We start from the raw sequence: 25,415 nt of genomic DNA on the forward strand, positions 1-25,415 counted from the left end.
AATACACTCCTGGAAATGGAAAAAAGAACACATTGACACCGGTGTGTCAGACCCACCATACTTGCTCCGGACACTGCGAGAGGGCTGTACAAGCAATGATCACACACACGGCACAGCGGACACACCAGGAACCGCGGTGTTGGCCGTCGAATGGCGCTAGCTGCGCAGCATTTGTGCACCGCCGCCGTCAGTGTCAGCCAGTTTGCCGTGGCATACGGAGCTCCATTGCAGTCTTTAACACTGGTAGCATGCCGCGACAGCGTGGACGTGAACCGTATGTGCAGTTGACGGACTTTGAGCGAGGGCGTATAGTGGGCATGCGAGAGGCCGGATGGACGTACCGCCGAATTGCTCAACACGTGGGGCGTGAGGTCTCCACAATACATCGATGTTGTCGCCAGTGGTCGGCGAAAGGTGCACGTGCCCGTCGACCTGGGACCGGACCGCAGCGACGCACGGATGCACGCCAAGACCGTAGGATCCTACGCAGTGCCGTAGGGGACCGCACCGCCACTTCCCAGCAAATTAGGGACACTGTTGCTCCTGGGGTATCAGCGAGGACCATTCGCAACCGTCTCCATGAAGCTGGGCTACGGTCCCGCACACCGTTAGGCCGTCTTCCGCTCACGCCCCAACATCGTGCAGCCCGCCTCCAGTGGTGTCGACAGGCATGAATGGAGGGACGAATGGAGACGTGTCGTCTTCAGCGATGAGAGTCGCTTCTGCCTTGGTGCCAATGATGGTCGTATGCGTGTTTGGCGCCGTGCAGGTGAGCGCCACAATCAGGACTGCATACAACCGAGGCACACAGGGCCAACACCCGGCATCATGGTGTGGGGAGCGATCTCCTACACTGGCCGTACACCACTGGTGATCGTCGAGGGGACACTGAATAGTGCACGGTACATCCAAACCGTCATCGAACCCATCGTTCTACCATTCCTAGACCGGCAAGGGAACTTGCTGTTCCAACAGGACAATGCACGTCCGCATGTATCCCGTGCCACCCAACGTGCTCTAGAATGTGTAAGTCAACTACCCTGGCCAGCAAGATCTCCGGATCTGTCCCCCATTGAGCATATTTGGGACTGGATGAAGCGTCGTCTCACGCGGTCTGCACGTCCAGCACGAATGCTGGTCCAACTGAGGCGCCAGGTGGAAATGACATGGCAAGCCGTTCCACAGGACTACATCCAGCATCTCTACGATCGTCTCCATGGGAGAATAGCAGCCTGCATTGCTGCGAAAGGTGGATATACACTGTACTAGTGCCGACATTGTGCATGCTCTGTTGCCTGTGTCTATGTGCCTGTGGTTCTGTCAGTGTGATCATGTGATGTATCTGACCCCAGGGATGTGTCAATAAAGTTTCCCCTTCCTGGGACAATGAATTCACGGTGTTCTTATTTCAATTTCCAGGAGTGTATATTATTACCACCAACTTTCGTATCGCGCAATGATCACCATTCAAAGATAAGGGAAATTAGAGCTCGTACTGAGGCGTTCAGACAGTCATTTTTCCCTCGCGCAATCCACAAGTGGAACAGGGGGGGGATATGGCTTTAGCGCGAATAGTGCCCTCTGCCACACACCGCTTGGTGGCTAGCAAAGTATATATGTAGATGTAGATGAACGGGGATTCCCTAGCAGACACATCATGTACTCTATGCACGCCTTCAAAAATCAACTTATGATTCATTCAGAAATCATCTTAGGATATGTTCAAAAATCAACAGGAATGCCTTTCAAAATCATATGAATAATTGTCAAACCAACGCGCACTGGATGCTAAAGCCTTTGACACATTTTGTGCTGTGGCCTTCTCCACCAGACAGCACGGTGCCTACAGTATCAGCAACCAAACTGACAGCCTGCAGCTGCGGGTTGCCCGCTTCGCAGGCACACCGAAGCACTACACAACCGACAGGCAATATTGATGAATGGCCACAACAACAACAACAACAACAACAACACAGCAAAGACACCAGCAGCCACCAGAGGTCACTACTGGCCCACATAAACATAAGGAAGAGGTCGCTGCAGATCCCAGAACTATTTCCACATGTCAAACCACATAATGGAAAATAGTTCCGAGGTACTCATCCACCGAAGCGCTATAAAGGCCGGCGGTCAGCCTTTCATTGGCAGTTCATCAACCGCCAGCAGATGTGGATAGCTGCTGCCTCGGCAGCCCGGCTTGAAGCCTCTCACTGATCTCTGGATTAGGCTTGGTATATCAGAGAAGTCTCTGGCAGAGACTAGTAGTAAATTATTTCAGTTGTTTTCTATATTATTCTTGTATGTAGTTTTGATTCGAAGACGGATCACTGTTTTGTGTTGGTGTTATACTTGGAGAATTTGTTTTGGTTAATTGAACAGTCCGATAAATTGTTTTCGGACTTTGATCGTTAGTTCTTTCTGCTTACGCAGACATAACATTTTGCTGTTGGCAGACACTTGTATGAGCACTGTGTCTTGTTGTTGTATATGGTGCATTTCCTTTGCAACTTAAGTTTTATTTTTGTTTAGTTGCTGCTGTATTATTCTGCAGTAGCGAGATACAGTAATATCCTTTGTTAGAGTGTTGGTTCTTACCAGCCAAAATTACAAAAATTTGACTGAAAACTAAAACAATGAAAAATTCCCAGAATTCTAAAAAGTTCCCGCATTTTTCCCAGTTTTCTGCTGGATGGAAAAATTCCCGGGTTTTTCACGGATCTCCTGGATCGTATACATCCTGCACATATATACGTTCTCAGGAGAAGTAGGTGATTCCAGCTGGAAACCACATTCTTCATATTTCATCATTGCTAAATTGAGAATGTTAATTGGATTCCACATTACTGTGTAACTGGAAGGAAAAGAAAAGGTACTATTAGCAGGTACCTTACGAAAGCACAATAAATATTAATTCAGCTTATCTGTATCGTCAGTACTTACCAATACTGCAAAAAGCAACTGAATAATTTATAACAGATGTTACTTGAGTGGCTAATTCAAGAGCATGTAGTGTCCGATAAATTATCAATGAATGGTAACCTGAAATGTCCCTTACAAATTATGATTGGGTTGTGTCATGTTTCCTGTTTACAAATGTACCGCCGACGTTGGCTGTGTGAGTGCCTAGTTCGCATGCGCAGTTGCTACAGCGCCGCTGCCTGGCGCGCTACAAATTTGGCAATTTTCAGCTATTTTTTTAATACTTGCAGTGTCTCTTAGCTGCTAAAATTTTGACAGTGCATTTCTTACATTGTCTTCTTCCTGTGTGAAAAAATTTCAGGATAGGTTTCAACATGTCTTATTGGACCATTCCCTTGTTAATCCAGCCACATTTGCACTTCGAATCATAGCAAATCTTGGGGCGAGACAAATTAGTAAACTGACATATTTTACATATTTTCATTCAATAATGTCACATGGAATAATGTTATGGGGTAACTCATCTTTAAGAAAGAATGTCTTAATTGCTCAAAAATGTTGTATAAGAATACTGTAATATATTGTACTCAATCACAACCAGGTCACAGACATCTGTTTAATGAGCTGGGCATTGTGCCCACTGCTTCACGGAATATTTATTCCCTCATTAAGTCTGTTGTAAATAATCCAACACAGTTCAAAAGGGACTATGATGTACATAATCACAATACCACAAGGAAAATTGACATTCATTATTCCATGTTATGATTGTCTTTAGCACAAAAAGAAGTGCACAATGCTGCAACAAAAATGTCTGATCACTTGCCCAATGTTATAAAATGCCTGACAGACAGAAAAGTACAAGTTGAGAAAGTTTCTCCTTGACAACTCCATCTAACCCACAGAAGAATTTCTATTTATTTTAATGTATAAAAGGTGATGGATAGAAATTAATGAAATAAAATAAACTAAGAATAACTTATAAAATTTCCGCATGTAGCCATTTTTACAAATTAATTTGCTATGTGACTGTAAAATGCCACATTACGCATCATTGCATAAACTGTGGATACGCATGTCGGTTTCTTGTGCACATTACTAAAACATGACAACACGTGATAATTCATAAAATAAAAATAGCAAAGACCTATGTTTATATATACCTGAGAGAGTGAGGCTGTAAGATCCTCTTGCAACTGGCGAAGAGAACATAAACGTTCACGAATGTGTGTGTCAACAGCTGTCATGGCTGCTGCCTCTTGTACATCTAGTGCATCTCGCAGCTGTTGAAAGTAAATAGCAACGCGGGCACGGGCAATCTCAGCTGTGCCAAGTTCTTCCTGACTTCCACCATCCAGTCGCTGAATCACATGCTCTGTGATTTAAAGGAGATGGACTGGATTAAAAAGTATAGTAACATAAAAACTCTGCAAAATAGTTGTTAAGGGCAAAATAGATCAAACCCCATTAATACAAAACCAAAATACTTTTTAAAATGAGTGTACTTTTTTAGTTTTATGAACTCACTTATTACGAGGGTTGGAACTTAAATAGTGGCAACTATTCATTCACAACTGATACAAAAGAGTTACATGTTTGCAACTGTTACTGTCCTTCAAAGTAGTCACCAGCATTGTGTAGAACCTGTTGCCAGTGATGTGGAAGGCATAGTATAAAGTTAGCAGAGCCTATTCTGTTGATGGTGCGAATGGTGCAGTCTACTGCCTGTCGAATCTCTGGAACAGTTCTGAAGAGAATGCCATGAAGTGGTTCCTTCATCTTCAGAATCAAATCAAAGTCACAAAGACTTAAGTCTGGAGAGTATGGTGGATGGTACAGTACTTCCCAGTCCCATCGACCAAACAGAGCAGCCACAGCTTGTGCTGTATGCGCCCGCGCATTTTCGTGCAAAATGATAGGTGGGTTGTGCAGAAAGTGTCGCCGTTTCTTTTGCAAAGCTTTATGGGTCGCCACAAAAGTGGCAAAAGTTATGGTGATTCTCGTGTACGACTGTGATGGTGTTATCCTAACGCATTACGTTCCTCCACAGCAGACCGTCAATGCACAGTATTACTGTTCGTTTTTGGAGCATCACCTGTGACCAGCTTTGCGAAAGAAGCGGCGACACTTTCTGCGCAACCCACCCATCATTTTGCATGACAACACAAGGCCGCATACGGCGCAAGCTGTGGCTGCTCTGTTCGGTCAATGGGACTGGGAAGTACTGTACCATCCAATATACTCCCCAGACTTAAGTCCTTGTAACTTTGATTTGATTCCGAAGATGAAGGAACTACTTTTGTGGCATTCGCTTCAGAACTTTTCCAGAGATTCAACAGGCAGTAGACTGCTCCATTCACACCATCAACAGAACAGGCTCTGCTAACGGTATACTATGCATTCCACATTGCTGGCAAGGGTTCTATACAATGCTGGTGGCTACTTTGAAGGACAGTAACATGTGCAAACATGTAACACTTTTGTTATCGTTTGTGAATAAATAGTTGCCACTAATTAAGTTCCAACCCTCATATTAATGGCTTTGAAAGTTTAGTTCATTTATGCATTTACTTAAGCCCTGTAGCAGTACATGAATCAAAGCTACTCAGATATGGAATGAATCACTATGTGATTCACAAAATACTGATTTAAATGTAAAAAGAAAGACCAGCAAATAAAAATGCCCTACATCATATTACATCTATCAGCACTATTTTCTTGTCCTTCCTGTCATGTCAATATAAGAGATCAGGTGAAAATAATTAAGAGACAGTTGGATTGCGCTGAAGTATCATTACATGCTGTACATTATCATATTTCTTTTCATACAAAGTGTGATACATTTAACATATTAAGCATACCGTCTTATTGCTAGTTTCCAATCTTATCTTCATTTCCTCCCTGACTATGAACATGAAAGTCTTGAAAGCTTGGATAGCTTTTTTCCATGCTTTTAAGGGATTCCCTTTACAGTACTTGAAATTTAGTCTATGGAAGATAATAAATATGGCCAGCCATACTGTGCCCACAATAGGTGGCTCCCTCTTAGCTTTGGGTCTTAGCAAACTTGCCTTTCCTTCTGAACCTTATTACTCTTGCTTCAGTAGGAAGAAACTAACAGTTACAAAAACTAGGAAGAGTCTTTTTCGACTTTTAACGTGTCAATTGGCAGTACTGAATTTTCTTCTGCTGAAGTACTAACCAGGCATTCTGTCTTCTTGTAATTTTACAATTTTCTCAAGTGACTATTGCTTTTGATCAACAAACCACCTTTAGGGGACTGTTCTTGTTTTGTCCAGATTGTGTCTGTAACTCTCTATCATCTTTTTCCATCACTGGTTAGTGATTATTTTTCTATGCTCAGTGATGTCTCTCCTGTATCTCCTCTTGCCTCTCTCAACTTAGAGTACAGATAAGCTGCCTCTCCCTGCCAACCCCATCGCTATATCACTATTTCCTCTCTGCAGAAGGAGCTAGGAAAAGCGCCCCCCCTCCCCCGTCAGAAATATTTCCTCTGGTGCTTTGACAGATACTTGCTTTTTCAGTTTGGTGTTGATTCCAATGAAATCAGCCCAAACAAATACTGTTTATCATGTATTTCATGTGGCCCCCAGCACCAATGGAAAATATCAGTTTGTTTCCAATTTCATATAATGGTCTAAAACTGAATTTTACATGACTGTTTGATGAAGTCTCAAAATAGTCTAGTGTGATGTCTGATTTACTACCATGTATTAAAAGGGACAGCAAAATGCAAAGAACTCAAGAAGTGACCGGGTAGTGCAGCTGGGTTTGTGGTGGTAGGCAGACAGTGAGGCAAGGGCCAGCACCTGAGACAGGGGTCATAAAGTATTATAAAGGAGGGAAGATTAGGGTAGCTGATCAATCACCCAGCAAGGTAATAAAAGAAACCTGAAGAAAAGATAATGACAGTTTAACAGGACCTACAATCAGAGAGGAATACATATATACTGCATGTTTACAATCTCTGAAATAATATAAAACAAGAATGCCAACAGGAAACAAAGTATCCTATGGAAAATGGTGGTACATACCTAACTTACGAACTGTTTCACTGACATCCTCCATGAATTTTCTCATATGCTGAACTGTGGTGATGACAGATGATCGTACCTTTTCTGCTTCTGTTTCCACTAATGCATGCTGCAAATTAAGTAAAATATACGCAATTAAAGGTGGTTTACAAAATGTCACATTTATATAAAAGGGAAGAAACAGAATAACAAGAGAGCTAGTTGCATGCAGGATTGTAGCAGTTAAAAGATACCTATAGCAAAGACTTCATCTTCTGGATCTAAAAAGGGAAGGCGGCAATTAGACAGTGTGCAAACATTTGAAAATGAGAATAAAAGTGATAGTGATGTGAAACTTCCTGGCAGATTAAAACTGTGTGCCGGACCGAGACTCGAACTCGGGACCTTTGACTTTCACGGGAAAGTGCTCTACCGACTGAGCTACCCAAGCACGACTCACGCCCCATCCTCACAGCTTTAATTCCGTCAGTACCTCGTCTCCTACCTTCCAAACTTCACAGAAGCTCTACTGCGAACCTTGCAGAACTAGCACTCCTGGAAGAAAGCTCAGTCGGTAGAGCACTTGCCCGCGAAAGGCAAAGGTCCTGAGTTCGAGTCTTGGTCTGGCACATAGTTTTAATCTGCCAGGAAGATTCATATCAGCGCACACTCTGCTACAGAGTGAAAATTTCATTCTAGAAACATCCCCCAGGCTGCGGCTAAGCCATGTCTCCGCAATATCCTTTCTTCCAGGAGTGCTAGTTCTGCAAGTTTCGCAGGACAGCTTCTGTGAAGTTTGGAAGGCAGGAGATGAGGTACTGGTGGAATTAAAGCTGTGAGGATGGGGCGTGAGTCGTGCTTGGGTAGCTCAGTCGGTAGAGCACTTTCCCGCGAAAGGCAAAGGTCCAGAGTTCGAGTCTCGGTCCGGCACACAGTTTTAATCTGTCAGGAAGTTTCATATTAGCGCACACTCCGCTGTAGAGTGAAAATTTCATTCTAGTGATAGTGATGTGTTTAGTAGTACTGAAACATGTTGTAAACATATAGATAAAATATGAAGATATGAATAAAAGGGAAAAGAAAGTTTATAGATGATAAAAAGAAAAGTAGACAAAGAGATAGGAACACAAAATTAAGTACAAACGAAGGAAGGAAGAGAGATCACAAAAAACAGAGCTCGAGCTCGGAATGGGGAAGGAAACTGACCATGTCCTTTTCAAAGGTACTGTCTCAGCATTTGGGGGGGGGGGGGGGGGGGGGGAAGAAAAAAAAAACTAAATGTGAATCTGGATAGTATACACAGAACTAAGATTCAGCACAAGTCATGACCCAAGCAGATGCTGGAAAGTAAATCCCTATCTCAAGCTCTATGTTGCTGTTACTAGAATTAAAGTGTTTAGAGCACATACACTCCTGGAAATTGAAATAAGAACACCGTGAATTCATTGGCCCAGGAAGGGGAAACTTTATTGACACATTCCTGGGGTCAGATACATCACATGATCACACTGACAGAACCACAGGCACATAGACACAGGCAACAGAGCATGCACAATGTCGGCACTAGTACAGTGTATATCCACCTTTCGCAGCAATGCAGGCTGCTATTCTCCCATGGAGACGATCGTAGAGATGCTGGATGTAGTCCTGTGGAACGGCTTGCCATGCCATTTCCACCTGGCGCCTCAGTTGGACCAGCGTTCGTGCTGGATATGCAGACCGCGTGAGACGACGCTTCATCCAGTCCCAAACATGCTCAATGGGGGACAAATCCGGAGATCTTGCTGGCCAGGGTAGTTGACTTACACCTTCTAGAGCACGTTGGGTGGCACGGGATACATGCGGACGTGCATTGTCCTGTTGGAACAGCAAGTTCCCTTGCCGGTCTAGGAATGGTAGAACGATGGGTTCGATGACGGTTTGGATGTACCGTGCACTATTCAGTGTCCCCTCGACGATCACCAGTGGTGTACGGCCAGTGTAGGAGATCGCTCCCCACACCATGATGCCGGGTGTTGGCCCTGTGTGCCTCGGTCGTATGCAGTCCTGATTGTGGCGCTCACCTGCACGGCACCAAACACGCATACGACCATCATTGGCACCAAGGCAGAAGCGACTCTACATCTACATCTACATCTATACTCCGCGAGCCACCTTACGGTGTGTGGCGGAGGGTACTTATTGTACCACTATCTGATCCCCCCTTCCCTGTTCCATTCACGAATTGTGCGTGGGAAGAACGACTGCTTGTAAGTCTCCGTATTTGCTCTAATTTCTCGGATCTTTTCGTTGTGATCATTACGCGAGATATATGTGGACGGTAGTAATATGTTGCCCATCTCTTCCCGGAATGTGCTCTCTCGTAATTTCGATAATAAACCTCTCCGTACTGCGTAACGCCTTCTTGAAGTGTCCGCCACTGGAGCTTGTTCAGCATCTCCGTAACGCTCTCGCGCTGACTAAATGTCCCCATGACGAATCGCGCTGCTTTTCGCTGGATCATGTCTATCTCTTCTATTAATCCAACCTGGTAAGGGTCCCATACTGATGAGCAATACTCAAGAATCGGACGAACAAGCGTTTTGTAAGCTACTTCTTTCGTCGATGAGTCACATTTTCTTAGAATTCTCATCGCTGAAGACGACACGTCTCCATTCGTCCCTCCATTCACGCCTGTCGCGACACCACTGGAGGCGGGCTGCACGATGTTGGGGCGTGAGCGGAAGACGGCCTAATGGTGTGCGGGACCGTAGCCCAGCTTCATGGAGACGGTTGCGAATGGTCCTCGCCGATACCCCAGGAGCAACAGTGTCCCTAATTTGCTGGGAAGTGGCGGTGCGGTCCCCTACGGCACTGCGTAGGATCCTACGGTCTTGGCGTGCATCCGTGCGTCGCTGCTGTCCGGTCCCAGGTCGACGGGCACGTGCACCTTCCGCCGACCACTGGCGACAACATCGATGTACTGTGGAGACCTCACGCCCCACGTGTTGAGCAATTCGGCGGTACGTCCACCCGGCCTCCCGCATGCCCACTATACGCCCTCGCTCAAAGTCCGTCAACTGCACATACGGTTCACGTCCACGCTGTCGCGGCATGCTACCAGTGTTAAAGACTGCGATGGAGCTCCGTATGCCACGGCAAACTGGCTGACACTGACGGCGGCGGTGCACAAATGCTGCGCAGCTAGCGCCATTCGACGGCCAACATCGCGGTTCCTGGTGTGTCCGCTGTGCCGTGCGTGTGATCATTGCTTGTACAGCCCTCTCGCAGTGTCCGGAGCAAGTATGGTGGGTCTGACACACCGGTGTCAATGTGTTCTTTTTTCCATTTCCAGGAGTGTATATGATGAACCAGATTCATCAGTATCTGCTTTGTGTTACCGATCTTGCTATGGATCACAGCTTGTATATTATTTAACACACACTAAATATTATCTCAGGTTTTCTCAGCATGGCTGATTAATGGTGTGTTTCAGGTGTCCAGTCAAGTTATTAATACCATTTCTAGATTCAATATTGTGATGACCAACCCAATCATCTTCTTCAGGTGTTGTGATATGCTATACATACTCAGTGCCTGTATTCCAACTAGACTATATTGTTGGCATTGCATTGCTATACATAGCCAAGTTCAGCTCCCAGTGCTAACAATTTCCTTTGATGCTTGTTTGTTCGGAGCCTGTACTGTTACTCCATGAAACACATATTCTCTCTTCACTTTTCAGATTTGTTGGATGAAATGGCCAGTGACATCTTAATAAACTGAGTGCTGAATTCCAAGCTTTGTTTACATGTATGCCTGGCAAAGAAAGCACAGAGATGGCTACAGCTGTACACCTACAATCAGCTGGTAGAACATCGTGATGGCTACAGGCATTAACTTATGCGCAGCAGGTAGGATGGCTTGACAGCTAAGGGCATACATCTACGCCTGGGCACGGGAGCAGGTAAACATTCTCACCAGCAAGAAAACTTGATGCTGAACAACATTGCTGCCAATGCTGTCATTAGCTGCTCTTCTTTGTGATACTGGAAAACACTACAGCTTTCACCTGTATTAATTGTACAAATACAGTAAGTGATAGCATATGTCATGAATAACAAAATCGTACTTGGATATGCACTCAACTATAACACTATCTGTGAGACTAACAGAAAACTAAGTCCTACGGATAACTGCTAAGCGCACTCACTGAAGGGTTAAGGAGTCCACTGAAATAAAGATGTTAGAAGAAATAAAAAAAAAACTCTGGATGTCAAATTAAACACCTTTCAGCTGTCTACTTTCCAACCTTATTTTACTTGGCAACCAGTTTTAGCATTTTACTACATCACCTTCATGGTCCTGACTGATGTGTAGGAAGATTGCACCTCGGATGTGATCAATGCAGGGGCTAGCAATACCGGTATTAGAAGATTTTTATCATAGCAATCACTTCAACCCTCATCTGGGGACTGTTAGATTGGTTGATCACAACCGAGGTAGAATTTTCCTACACGTCTGTTGGGGACCTAAAGATGGTATAGTAAAATGCTGAAACTGGTTGCCAAATAAAATAAGGTGGAAACTAGATGGCTGAAAAGTGTTTAATTTGACATCCTGTATCAAACAGCCGAGTCCTGCAACCATCTCTAAAAAGATGGAAATATAGCGACTAATAAAGTCTGGCTGAGTGTCTTGCCTGTCCAGGTGGTTGACAGAGGCGAATGTATTGTGAGCCTGACTGGTGGATGGCTGACTCAGCCTGATGACTGCTGCAGACTATGGCCACTGGCGAATCACATGTTCCAGATGTTCCAGCATGGTGCACTCTTCAATAATACTCTTTATGAAATCAATATTACACTGTACAATCACAGTGGTTGCAGTTTGCGATAATCATGAAAGAGAGCTTCACAATTTCTGTTATAAGTTTATCCTGCGTTGAGAAAAGTTACTTAAGTAAAATGATATCTACGTTTATATTTGTAATTGAAACATTCTGTAACTTGAGATTTATGCTGTCAATATATGTTCCTATAACCTATTAAAATTTCATTAATGTGAGACAAACATGTTTCAGGATACATAGTTTTAAAGTGAGCAGTTTATGGTGAAGACACAAAATGCACGTAACTCTCACTGTAATCATACTGTAAATAAAAAATTATTACTGAAGTTTAAAACCAAAGTGTCTTATATAGCCAGACACAGAATTAAGCAAGAAAAACATTTGTGTGACTCATGTTGTGAAAAGTCAATTGGTTTGTTTCTAATTAATGTCTATATTTGGTTCCACATAATAAAAAAACCCAACAGTGAGCATCTACCTGCTTTCTGCTCACTGTTTTCTCTTTTAGTTCATCACACTCAGTACTGTTTGGTTTCCCATCTTCATTTATGGTGCAGGCTTTGGACTGCTACTGGCTGAGTTAAAACCCACGATTTTTTTTCTTTATATTCTTTGTATTTTCCTTTCCTTTAAAAAGACACAGCTACTGAAACAACCTAATGTTTCCTTAGTGTGTGCAATGAGCTACGTCACACTATTTTCGTCTTATATATGTAATTTTTCAACATGAATCAGCAGGATACACTACACATCATCTCTGGTGCTCTCCTTTTTCCATTGCTTCAAGGAACCATAAGTAATCTCCTCCTTTATTTTGCAATGAAACTGGAGTTTCTTCTTTTGGTGTCCACGAGATCTCAGTTTTACAAGTTTGTCCATGAAATTTATCAAGCATCAGGTAGATTAATTCCAAGTGGAATTTCCCCACTGGTATCTTCTGCTGCTTGTGTATTTCAAAAATTCTCTCACCACAACATTGCCTGATTTTCCCCAATCAGCATTTTCAGATTGTGTGTGTGTGGCTGTACCATTGTAGACAATGTTATCTAGAATATAAATGCTTTGTGCTTTATAAAGCACAAATTTTTTAATGGCAAAATGGGTATGCTTCTTCAGTATATGTTGTCTAACCCTCGCAATACCAGGAGGGGTGAGAGGGGGAGGGTGTTTTACTTTATGCTCACCTTCTGAAAATCTTGTAATCTGGTCATGTACTTTATATATTAAATTAAAATAAAATATTAATTATTTTCACCAATTTCATATATTAGATTCCATAATTATTTTGAATTTTTCAATTAAATGTAATATAAAACCAGTTTCAGCAATTTACTATGCCATCTTTAGGCCCCCAGCAGATGTGTAGGAAAATTCTACCTCAGTTATGATCAACCAATCTAACAGTCCGCAGATGAGGGTTGAAGTGATTGCTATAACAAAAATCTACTAATACCGGTATTGCTGGCCCCTGCATTCATCACAACCGAGGTGGAATCTTCCTACACATCAATCTGGGGCATGAAGACGATGTATTAAAATGTTGAAACTGGTTGCCAAACAAAATAAGGTTGGAAACTAGACAGCTGAAAGGTGTTTAATGTGACATCCAGAGTTTTTTAGGTCTTCTAACATCTCTATTTCAGTGACCTCCTTAGCCCTTCGGTGAGTGCGCCTAGCAGTTAACCATAGGACTTAGTTTTTGTTAGTCTCACAGATAGTGTTAGAGTTGAGTGTACATCCAAATACGATTTTTTTATTCATAACATGTGTTATCACTTACTACATTTGTACAATTAATTCTTACAGCAGTTTGGTCGCTATTCTTGTTAGGAATGTGACTGTTGTGTTTGTGGTGTGTTTGCTGCCATGTGCCTTGTGATGTAAGTATTTTCTATACTTGCAAGTTTCTTTTGCTTCAAGACAACCTTTCTTTTATTTTATGGCAACGAAAATAATCAGTTATTGATAATATAATAGAAATTGATAGATAAAAAAAATCCACTCACCAACTGGCGGCAGGGGAAAACACACACACACACACACACACAAGTATTTAATGTTTACAGGCTTTCGGAGCCAGTGGCTCCTTCTTCTGGCAGAAGAGTTGAATGGGAAGGGAGAGGGCTGAAGGAGACTGGAGAGCTTTAGGGAAAGGGGTACATTTCAGAAAAGTCACCCTGAATCCCAGGTAGGGGAGACTTACCGGATGGGATGAGAAGGAAAAACTGATTGTTGGGGACTGCACCAGAAAAGATTTGAAAACCTGAGAGCTTAAAGGTAGAAGACTGTGTAATATGTACGACAAAGATAACTACTAAAACATCGTGGACGAGTTAATAAGAGAGGAAAGCTAAGTGCATTGTATGTAACAGAGGTGGGAGGGCAGTCATTGAAAAATAGACAAGTCAGAAAATGAAAAATGTTGAAAACTAAAATGGAGTAAAGAAAGGAGTAGTTACTGTCAACAAATGCTGAGATGGAAGGAATTATCATAAATTAAGGTCAGGTGGGTGGCGAGAATCAAGGACATGTTGTAGTGCTGGTTCCCACCTGTGGAGTTCTGAGAAACTGGTGTGTGGAGGAAAAATCCAGATGGCACATGTGGTGAAACAGGCATCATGGTCATGATTGTCACATTGTAGAGCATGCTCTGCAACACAATATTGCCTGTTGCCAATGTGCACCCTATGCCTACGCCCATTCATCCCTACTGATAATTTGGTGGTAGTCATACTGATGCAAAAGACTGAACAGTGTTTAAATAACAGCTGGTATATGACATGTCGTTTCACAGGTGCCTCTCCCTTTGATAGTATACGTTTTGCCAGTTACAGGTTTGGAATACGTGGTGGTAGAAGGGTGCATAGGGCAAGTCTAGCAGCAGGGACAGTCAAAGGAGTAGGAGCCATAGGGTACGGAGATGGGCACAGAAGGAGCATAGGATCTGGCAAGGGTAGTGCGAAGATTGGGAGGGTGACAAAAAGTTATTTTAGGTATGGTGGCCAAAACCTCGGACAGAATGGATTTCATTTCATCAGGTTGTATGTCTTTAGGAAGTCATGGCCTGACTGATAAACTCAAGACCAGGATAATACTGGGTGTGCATGATTTTAGGAAGTCATGGTCTTGTCGAAGTAGCTGATTGAAACATTCAAGACCAAGACAATTCTGGGTGTTGCATGATTCTGAATAGCTTTCCCTTTATTTTAGTATGTAATGAATATTCATACTGTATCAAAGTTCTCATATCAATTTTCATTATTTTAAAACTATCTGATATAATTTTGCAACAATATGTTCTGGTACTTTTACAAACAGGTTTCATTAAGTCTCATAATAGTGTGGAAATGGAGAAAAAGTAGGCATTTTAGAGACACTGTGAAAGGGTACATCATGAAGACTATGAGGAAGTATTACAAGAATTTTCAGAAGAAGAATTATCAGAATTGTTGGATTCATGTGAATTTGTGTTGGAAGAGGAAGTAATTGAAGACCAAAAAAACACAGTAGTGACTGAACAATCAACAGAGGGAACAGATGTCCACATGGCTGAAAAGGAGTGACAACAAGCAGATCTACATCTACATCTACATCTATACTCCGCTAGCCACCTTACGGTGTGTGGCGGAGGGTACTTATTGTACCACTATCTGATCCCCCCTTCCCTGTTCCATTCACGAATTGTGCGTGGGAAGAACGACTGCTTGTAAGTCTCCGTATTTGCTCTAATTTCTCGGATCTTTTCGTTGTGATCATTACGCGAGATATATGTGGGCGGTAGTAATATGTTGCCCATCTCTTCCCGGAATGTGCTCTCTCGTAATTTCAATAATAAACCTCTCCGTATTGCGTAACGCCTTTCTTGAAGTGTCCGCCACTGGAGCTTGTTCAGCATCTCCGTAACGCTCTCGCGCTGACTAAATGTCCCCATGACGAATCGCGCGCTTTTCGCTGGATCATGTCTATCTCTTCTATTAATCCAACCTGGTAAGGGTCCCATACTGATGAGCAATACTCAAGAATCGGACGAACAAGCGTTTTATAAGCTACTTCTTTCGTCGATGGGTCACATTTTCTTAGAATTCTTCCTATGAATCTCAACCTGGCGCCTGCTTTTCCCACTATTTGTTTTATGTGATCATTCCACTTCAGATCGCTCCGGATAGTAACTCCTAAGTATTTTACGGTCGTTACCGCTTCCAATGATTTACCACCTATGGCATAATCGTACTGGAATGGATTTCTGCCCCTATGTATGCGCATTATATTACATTTATCTACGTTTAGGGAAAGCTGCCAGCTGTCGCACCATGCATTAATCCTCTGCAGGTCCTCCTGGAGTACGTACGAGTCTTCTGATGTTGCTACTTTCTTGTAGACAACCGTGTCATCTGCAAATAGCCTCACGGAGCTACCGATGTTGTCAACTAAGTCATTTATGTATATTGTAAACAATAAAGGTCCTATCACGCTTCCCTGCGGTACTCCCGAAATTACCTCTACATCTGCAGATTTTGAACCGTTAAGAATGACATGTTGCGTTCTTTCTTCTAGGAAATCCTGAATCCAATCACAAACCTGGTCCGATATTCCGTAAGCTCGTATTTTTTTCACTAAACGTAAGTGCGGAACCGTATCAAATGCCTTCCTGAAGTCCAGGAATACGGCATCAATCTGCTTGCCAGTGTCTACGGCACTGTGAATTTCTTGGGCAAATAGGGCGAGCTGAGTTTCACATGATCTCTGTTTGCGGAATCCATGTTGGTTATGATGAAGGAGATTTGTATTATCTAAGAACGTCATAATACGAGAACACAAAACATGTTCCATTATTCTACAACAGATTGACGTAAGCGAAATAGGCCTATAATTATTCGCATCTGATTTATGACCCTTCTTGAAAATGGGAACGACCTGCGCTTTCTTCCAGTCGCTAGGTACTTTACGTTCTTCCAGCGATCTACGATAAATTGCTGATAGAAAGGGGGCAAGTTCTTTAGCATAATCACTGTAGAATCTTGAGGGTATCTCGTCTGGTCCAGATGCTTTTCCGCTACTAAGTGATAGCAGTTGTTTTTCAATTCCGATATCGTTTATTTCAATATTTTCCATTTTGGCGTCCGTGCGACGGCTGAAGTCAGGGACCGTGTTACGATTTTCCGCAGTGAAACAGTTTCGGAACACTGAATTCAGTATTTCTGCCTTTCTTCGGTCGTCCTCTGTTTCGGTGCCATCGTGGTCAACGAGTGACTGAATAGGGGATTTAGATCCGCTTACCGATTTTACATATGACCAAAACTTTTTAGGGTTCTTGTTTAGATTGTTTGCCAATGTTTTATGTACGAATTCGTTAAATGCTTCTCTCATTGCTCTCTTTACGCTCTTTTTCGCTTCGTTCAGCTTTTCCTTATCAGCTATGATTCGACTACTCTTAAACCTATGATGAAGCTTTCTTTGTTTCCGTAGTACCTTTCGTACATGATTGTTATACCACGGTGGATCTTTCCCCTCGCTTTGGACCTTAGTCGGTACGAACTTATCTACGGCGTACTGGACGATGTTTCTGAATTTTTTCCATTTTTGTTCCACATCCTCTTCCTCAGAAATGAACGTTTGATGGTGGTCACTCAGATATTCTGCGATTTGTGCCCTATCACTCGTGTTAGCAAATATATTTTCGTTCCTTTCTTGGCATTTCTTATTACACTTGTAGTCATTGATGCAACCACTGACTTATGATCACTGATACCCTCTTCTACATTCACGGAGTCGAAAAGTTCCGGTCTATTTGTTGCTATGAGGTCTAAAACGTTAGCTTCACGAGTTGGTTCTCTAACTATCTGCTCGAAGTAATTCTCGGACAAGGCAGTCAGGATAATGTCACAAGAGTCTCTGTCCCTGGCTCCAGTTCTGATTGTGTGACTATCCCATTCTATACCTGGTAGATTGAAGTCTCCCCCTATTACAATAGTATGATCACGAAACTTCTTCACGACGTTCTGCAGGTTCTCTCTGAGGCGCTCAACTACTACGGTTGCTGATGCAGGTGGTCTATAGAAGCATCCGACTATCATATCTGACCCACCTTTGATACTTAACTTAACCCAGATTATTTCACATTCGCATTCGCTAATAACTTCACTGGATATTATTGAATTCTTTACTGCTATAAATACTCCTCCACCATTGGCGTTTATCCTATCCTTGCGGTATATATTCCATTCTGTGTCTAGGATTTCGTTACTGTTCACTTCCGGTTTTAACCAACTTTCCGTTCCTAATACTATATGCGCACTATTTCCTTCAATAAGAGATACTAATTCAGGAACCTTGCCCTGGATACTCCTGCAGTTTACCAATATTACGTTAACTTTTCCTGTTTTTGGTCTCTGAGGACGGACGTTCTTTATCAACGATGATAATGTCCTCTCTGGTAAGCCGTCAGGTATTTTATCGTTTCGCCCAAGGGGGGGTCCCTCTAACCTAAAAAACCCTCGTGTGCACGCCACACGTACTCTGCTACCCTAGTAGCTGCTTCCGGTGTGTAGTGCACGCCTGACCTGTCTAGGGGGGCCCTACAGTTCTCCACCCAATAACGGAGGTCAATGAATTTGCAACCATTATAGTCGCAGAGTCGTCTGAGCCTCTGGTTTAGACCCTCCACACGGCTCCAAACCAGAGGACCGCGATCAACTCTAGGCACTATGCTGCAGATATTAAGCTCAGCTTGCACTCCGCGTGCGATGCTGGTTGTCTTCACCAAATCAGCCAGCCGCCGGAAGGAACCAAGGATGGCCTCAGAACCCAAGCGGCAGGCGTCATTCGTTCCGACATGTGCTACTATCTGCAGCCGGTCACACCCAGTGCGTTCAATAGCTGCCGGAAGGGCCTTCTCCACATTACGGACGAGACCCCCCGGCAAGCACACCGAGTGCACACTGGCATTCTTCCCCGACCTACCCGCTATTTTCCTGAGGGGCTCCATAACCCGCCTAACGTTGGAGCTCCCTATAACTAATAGGCCCGCCCTCTGTGACTGTCGGGACCTTGCCGGAGAATCGGCCACTGGCCCAACAGGCGAGGCATCCTGTGGTGGCTCGCAAACGATGTCATCACCACTAGGAAGCACCCCGTACCTGTTGGAAAGGGGTAAGGTAGCTGCCACGCGGCCAGATCCCACCTTTGCCTTTCGGCCAGGCACGCGCGAGCCCACCACTGTCCGCCATTCACCCTGGAGTGATGGCTGACCGGTAAGATGCTCACTGCCGGAAGACGCAGCGACATCAGGGGTTCCATGTGATTCCAAGGCCACCGAAGTAGGCATAGGTCTCACCACAGTTGCCCCAACGCCACTACGAGCCGACGCCTGCGCCTCGAGCTCGATGAGCCTAACAGACAAAGCCTCCACCTGCCCCCGAAGAGTGGCCAATTCTCCTTGCGTCCGCTCACAACAACCACAGTCCCTACACATGACTATGTTTACCCTACTCTATACGGTGACAAATTCCCAAGATAATCTTCTGATGAGCTACTCTGATAATCAAGAAACACTCACTGAAATACGAGACGCGAAAACTACGCTAGGTTTTCCCAGAAAAACTATTTAAAAGCTAAGCGCAGCAAATAAGTACAAAAACGCTTTATACAAACAGTACTCGCTGCTGCTGGTGCTCTCGCTCTGGCTGTCACAAGACAACTGCTGATTCAAGTGACTAGTGGCTAACGGCCGCGAAACAAACAAAAGACGGTTTTAGGGCGCTTTCTGTTCTAAACGATCAAGAAAACACTAAGAAATCTAACACGAAAACTATGTAAAGTTTTATCAAGAACTGTTAGTTACTATGCAGAGCAGATAAACACAAATAGAATCCCTTCCTTAGTGGATGGTCGTAGACAAAATGCAAAATAAACGCTTTATACAAACAGTACTCGCTGCTGCTGGTGCTCTCGCTCTGGCTGTCACAAGACAACTGCTGATTCTTACATAGGAAAAGAAGAAAAACCTCTTTGGATGTATGGACCACTCCCTCCTTCTTCTAAAATCAAATTCAAGAATATCCTAAAAGTTTTTCCAGGTCCAAAAGAAGTGCTAAAATTACAGAAAAAGAAATTGATGTGTTTCACCGATTTCTTATTGATGAGATGATGACAACTTTGTGGAAAATACAAACTGACCCATTCAAAATAGTAAAAGAACTGAGGTTCAGTATTTCAGAGAACAATACTGCAGACACCACAAAACCAGAGATAAAGGCTATTTTTGTGCACTATATCTAACACATATAAAAAAGGAGGACACACAAGTTGCTGAGAACTGTTAGATTCAGATAGCACATGAATGATTGTTTACTGAGCTCTCTTCAACTATACATCTTTCACTTTCTGCTTCGAGCACTTATGTTTAATACCTGGGCAACCAGAATGAGAGAAAACAAAGCGATAAACTAGCACCTATTTGAGGCTCAGGTCAAGAATTTGTTGACAAGTGTCTTGATCACTCAGTACAGCCCTAATAAGCCTGCAAAATATGGGATCAAGGTTTATGCCTTGTGTGATGCCAGAACATTTTATACTCTAAACTTTGAAATTTACTGTAACAAGCAGGTGCCAGGGCCCTAAGTGAAGTCTAACGAGCTTGATGCCACTGTAAAAACATCAGTGATACCAACTGAGAAAACAATCAGAAATTGTACAACTGATAATTACTACAGTAACTGCCATCTGGCTGAAAATCCCCTCAGCAAAGGACTGACTTCCTTGGGAATCATGAATAAAATTAAAATAAATTAAATTAAATAAAATAATCATGCCTCTTTGGATTTCAAGAGGATTTTTGTATGGCCGCAACTGTTCCCAAAAAGAACAAAACTGTTTTTTTTTATCAACAATGCACAGTACAAATGTAATACGTCAAGAGACTAAGAAATCGAGAGTGAATCTGGACTGAAATTTACCAAAGGAGTAGACACTATAACATATGTGCTCATCAAACAGCACTTCCAGAATTATGAAAAAATGGCCACTTGCAATTTCCTACAGACACCTAGATATTACTGGGATAAATGCAAACATTACTTTCAAATTCAACAACATTGGTACTAAAGAAAGAAGACGAATCTTTTTTTAACATCTTGTTCTTGGCTTGATGGAAGAAGATTTGAATCAATGAGTGTTACTTCAAATACTTCCCAAGATATTTATGCCTTCTTGACCAAGTATAGGCACAAAAAAGAGCAGACCAAGGTACTCATAAAGTATGGAATTTGTTACATATGTGGCAGGCATAAAAACAACAGAATAAAAAGAGAAAGTGTAAAATGCAAGAAATATTACAAGAAAGAAACATAGTGTCACAGCTACAAAATTTGTGCAATGTGAAAATGAGCTGCAGATGGAAGTTGACTAATTTATTCACAATCATAAACAGGAGTGGGAGTTTATGAGCACTCCCTTTCCTAATTTGTTCTCTTGCACTTTCTTTTCATGTGAATCAGTGCAATAAACTAATATAATTACAAAAACCCATGAAGGAAACAAATAATATGGCACCTTATAATGACAATGATAGTTAATAGTGAAGGCAAGGAATAAATAAAAGATTATTTGTACAGAGACATGTAATGTCATGCTGTGTTTTCTTGATTATAATGCAGCTAGCAATTACATAAAAATTATTTTTCCTAAGGATAAAAATGTAATACTAATTGCAGTGTAAAAGCTGCAAAGAGCACACTCATGGAAATCTTAAGGGTTAATTACAGTGTCCCACAAAATTTCATTTCCTGATTATATCTGAGGCAGTGCTTAGCAACAGCTGGTTTGCTTAGTAGTTGTAGTCAAGTGTGTTATTAATGTTCTTTGCATCTTTCCTTAATTATCTGATTAGTCTGAACCACATACAACAGGCCACATTCACATGGAGTGACAGGTTTACACTGACTAGAATCCGAGAGTATTATTGGAACTAGTCGTGAATAAATGAAGTCATTCTGTAGGTTCTTCTCAGTCATGTCCTCTATGATTTTTTTTTTTTCCCCCCCCAAGAAAATAAAAGGTAATGTTATACATTTATTTCACAGAATGGTTTCAGTGTCTAATGTGACTGATACCAGCTGAGAACTACTCTTCACCTCACAGGACTCATTATTAAGCATTTCCTATAACTGACACTCAGTTACTGTGACAATATGCATCCCAATCAAATAAAAATAATATTCCATATACTAATTTTTATTTATAACATCTTAGTGTGCAACAATGAAAAGGAAGTTCAGATGTAACGAAATAACAGTGCAGATGTATATTTTCTGAAATCCAAGCACTCAATATCGGATTTTTTGATAACTGGGACTGGGTGTAACGCACAAATAACAAGTAACACACCCTTGACTAATTCAGGGCGAAGGGGCATTCGTAGATTTTTTTTAAAAAAGGAAAGCTGTTCTGCTAATCGTGAGAATAGGGGTTTCGTTTCGTTATCAATTTGTAATGTTATATGGGCAGTTTGGATCGCATATTCCTTAGTGATTAAGCTGTGTGAATAAAAGAATTCAATTACCAGTGTCGGAACTAAGTGTCACAGACAGAAATATTTTCGAATAACGGGGAGTTAATTCTATGGTCACGATGTTTCGCGCAAGATTTCAGCTTGGGACTCACTGCTTAACGGGAGGCGACTATATTTCGCCAGTTAACAACATACAATTCCGTCACTATTATGAGCGAAAATATTATCGCAGTTCTGGGCAGGGTAGAATTAAACATCTATAAATCATTCTCCCAGAAAGTAACATTATATTGGTTATTCATTCACTGCCACTAAATTTTCGGCTAATGAAACAATGGTTCACCTCGAATATAGCTACTCTCTAATCGGTACAAGTTCGTACTTTTGGGCTAACAAAAACTTGTTTCACCGTCTGTAGTTCGTGAAGCAAAATACCGAAATCATCTGACTTGACAAGATGCTTCTAATTGGTATTTTCACTGCAAAAGTAATAATTCATGTACGGAACGATCATTGTTGCAGTTACTGCAAATTTGAAACACATTCCTGAAATACGACGAAACCGTGATTCCGTTTTACTCTTATTTCATCTACACTTCATCCTTCTCCTCAGTTCTCTGTATGCAACATGCTGTCAGACCGAACTTTTGAACTGGTATGTAGAAAAAGTATCGTCTAAAGTCTTCCTCTTTATTCTTGCCACATTTAGCGGTTAGTCTGTCTTCGTCTTGTACTACCAATACTATACTTCCATTTCATACATTTTCCACATTGTGGTGTCTCTGGCAGGCTTTAAGATTATCTGTATGATTCTCAATACGAAACTAATGTCCTGTCACGGCAATCACGCTATTCCCACGACGGAAAGCAGCACGCGCAAACTGATTGCGAGGTTAAACCAACTTGTCATCTGAAACGCTTATTTGTTTGGAGTGTTCTTATAAGAATTAATCTTTGCTGGTATGTACCCTACTATTGAAGAATGTTTAGAACTATTTAAACACACGCGGCTGGCCATTGCAACGAGAAGATTGGAATGGGTCTTTTCTTCAATGGAAACTACATATTGGAGAACCAGACGAAAGGAGTTATATGTGCTTCCGCTAGATGGCAGCACCATTGAACTCCGCGGAATTTCACATTTCTCAATTATTTGTGTCTGATGTTTTGCAAATGTAGTAGTACTATTTTGACTCTCTATGCTAAGGAAGTATGCGGATTTGATTACAATTACATTTATGGGAAATCTCAACGAATTTTAATTATTGTGACATCGGTTCTCTGTACTACATGTTTCCTCGGACATTATATCTGCCTACTCTTACGTGATACAAATCGTGCCTTAAACTAATGAGTAAGGAAAATATAGAGCCTTGGTGACGCTTGGCTCCGCTAGCCAAACTAGCACCAAAAATTTTTGACGAGGTTCAGGTCGTCCCCTTGAGCAACCTGTCTACTTTTACAGGTTGCTCGGGTGACAGCGATCTGCCTCAACAAATTCATTAAACAATAGCTTCAGAAATCTGATCTACTTGATCTACTAACAAACTGTGAAAAACTGCAGTTTAATAACTTATTGCCAACTGGCAGGGCACACAGCATTGTTTACGTAATCTATTGCACTCATTTGGCAGCAATTAAAATAAAGCCACACATGGCTATTATCTAGTAGGAGTATACCCAGTCTTTGTCACTATTCTCACAATTAAAAATAATAAATGCCTCAGGGAGAGAGTAATCTAGAACATTGTACCTCCAGTTTGCAATGCTTTTTCTTCAATCTTTGCAGAAGGTGACTAGATTTTTGTGTCATTTGAATGTTGCCTCCCTGACATAAAAAATATGTACAAAATCTCGTATAAATTATTATATTTTCATTTGATTATACTATATATAGTAAGTACCAACTATAAACTGGCACTTTTGGTATGTCAGGTGGTTAAATTGTAGTATCTAAACAAGTTCTCATATTTATTGGTAAGAAATTGTGTTTCATTTTCGTCACCCAACAACAAAAGTAATATGAGTTGCTTTCATCTCTCTTTTCTGAATGTAACGCTTTTCCTTATGCTGTATTTCAGGAGAAAATCTACATCTACTATAAGTGCAAACTAAGTTGACACTCGGGGCAGTGGCTGATGGGAAATGCCCTTACAGTCACTCCTCAATCAGTCACCACACTGAGTGACAACTTATGTTGTGCATATAGTAATCTGTGCTCCTACTTTTGTCTGACCTTAGTACTGACTTAAACAGCCAGTTACAGGGGGACTCGCCGTTTAACATGGATTCCAAATCGCAGTGCAACTAGGCATTTTTTTAAGTTAGCAAACATTGCCAAAGGTGAAAGAGTGGTAGGTTATGCTAATAAAAACAACACAATTATCACTGCAACATTAGACTAGTTTGTGAGAAAATTCAAAGCGTTTAAATTCTGTTGGATATTCAGGTCTGAAAAGTACTACAAACACTTTATGACAATGCTGTTTTCTTTTGTTACTTTAATTATCACAGCATATTAAATGATAATGAGTACCATACAATTCAGGCAAAGGCTGCCTCTACTTAAAACTAAATGTTATCTACAATCTACATCTGGAAATTTTTATGGAATCCAAGAATGCAACACAAGAAGTAGATTTCAGTAAGGAGTTCCAAAACATAACAACTTTCCATGAACCAGTAGCTTGCTGTGGCATGCAAAATTAATACTCTATCTAAAGTGAAATGATGATTTGAAGATGTCACACTCACCTTGTGGTCTTTATGGCGTCCATAATCTATGCAAATAAAGCACATAAGTGGGCCTGGGATGGCCTGACACCCAGGCTCAAGGCATGCAAACTCAGCAATATGCGATGGGTGGGATGGACATTTTGGATGCTCAGGTGGTTTCTCAGAAAGTGGCACACGCTTGTGTCTTGCCAAAGTGCGGGTTGCATGTGTTTGCTCTGCACATTCTTCACAGAGGTGTGTGGTGCAAATTGTGCAGTACAGTACAGCAACATGTTGTTCATTCTCATCACAACTAACTGATAACTGCAAACCAAGAAGCAAGACTTTATATGAAACACACAGCACATAAACACCGAAAAATACATATAAATGATCAGTCATGTAATAG

At 42.0% G+C, this 25,415-nt stretch overlaps 1 protein-coding gene and 1 non-coding gene across 2 annotated transcripts in view; one reads left to right on the forward strand and one right to left on the reverse strand.

Moving 5' to 3' along the window:
• LOC124805095 (E3 ubiquitin-protein ligase TRIM23-like) overlaps window positions 1-25,415 on the reverse strand; it is a 73,756-nt gene that overhangs the window by 41,286 nt on the left and 7,055 nt on the right. Inside the window, exons 5-7 of the mRNA XM_047265538.1 lie at window positions 25,046-25,330; window positions 6,975-7,083; window positions 4,083-4,294 (exon numbers count right to left, since the gene is read on the reverse strand). Of these exons, the coding sequence (XP_047121494.1) occupies window positions 4,083-4,294; window positions 6,975-7,083; window positions 25,046-25,330 (606 nt within the window). The remainder of the gene's footprint in view (window positions 1-4,082; window positions 4,295-6,974; window positions 7,084-25,045; window positions 25,331-25,415) is intronic.
• On the forward strand, window positions 23,629-23,783 carry LOC124721595. The gene has a single exon (XR_007006354.1). It is a non-coding gene; the product is annotated as a U12 minor spliceosomal RNA (small nuclear RNA).

Source organism: Schistocerca piceifrons, chromosome 1 (genome assembly GCF_021461385.2).
Source record: "Schistocerca piceifrons isolate TAMUIC-IGC-003096 chromosome 1, iqSchPice1.1, whole genome shotgun sequence".
Classification (NCBI taxonomy): Eukaryota; Metazoa; Arthropoda; class Insecta; order Orthoptera; family Acrididae; genus Schistocerca; species Schistocerca piceifrons.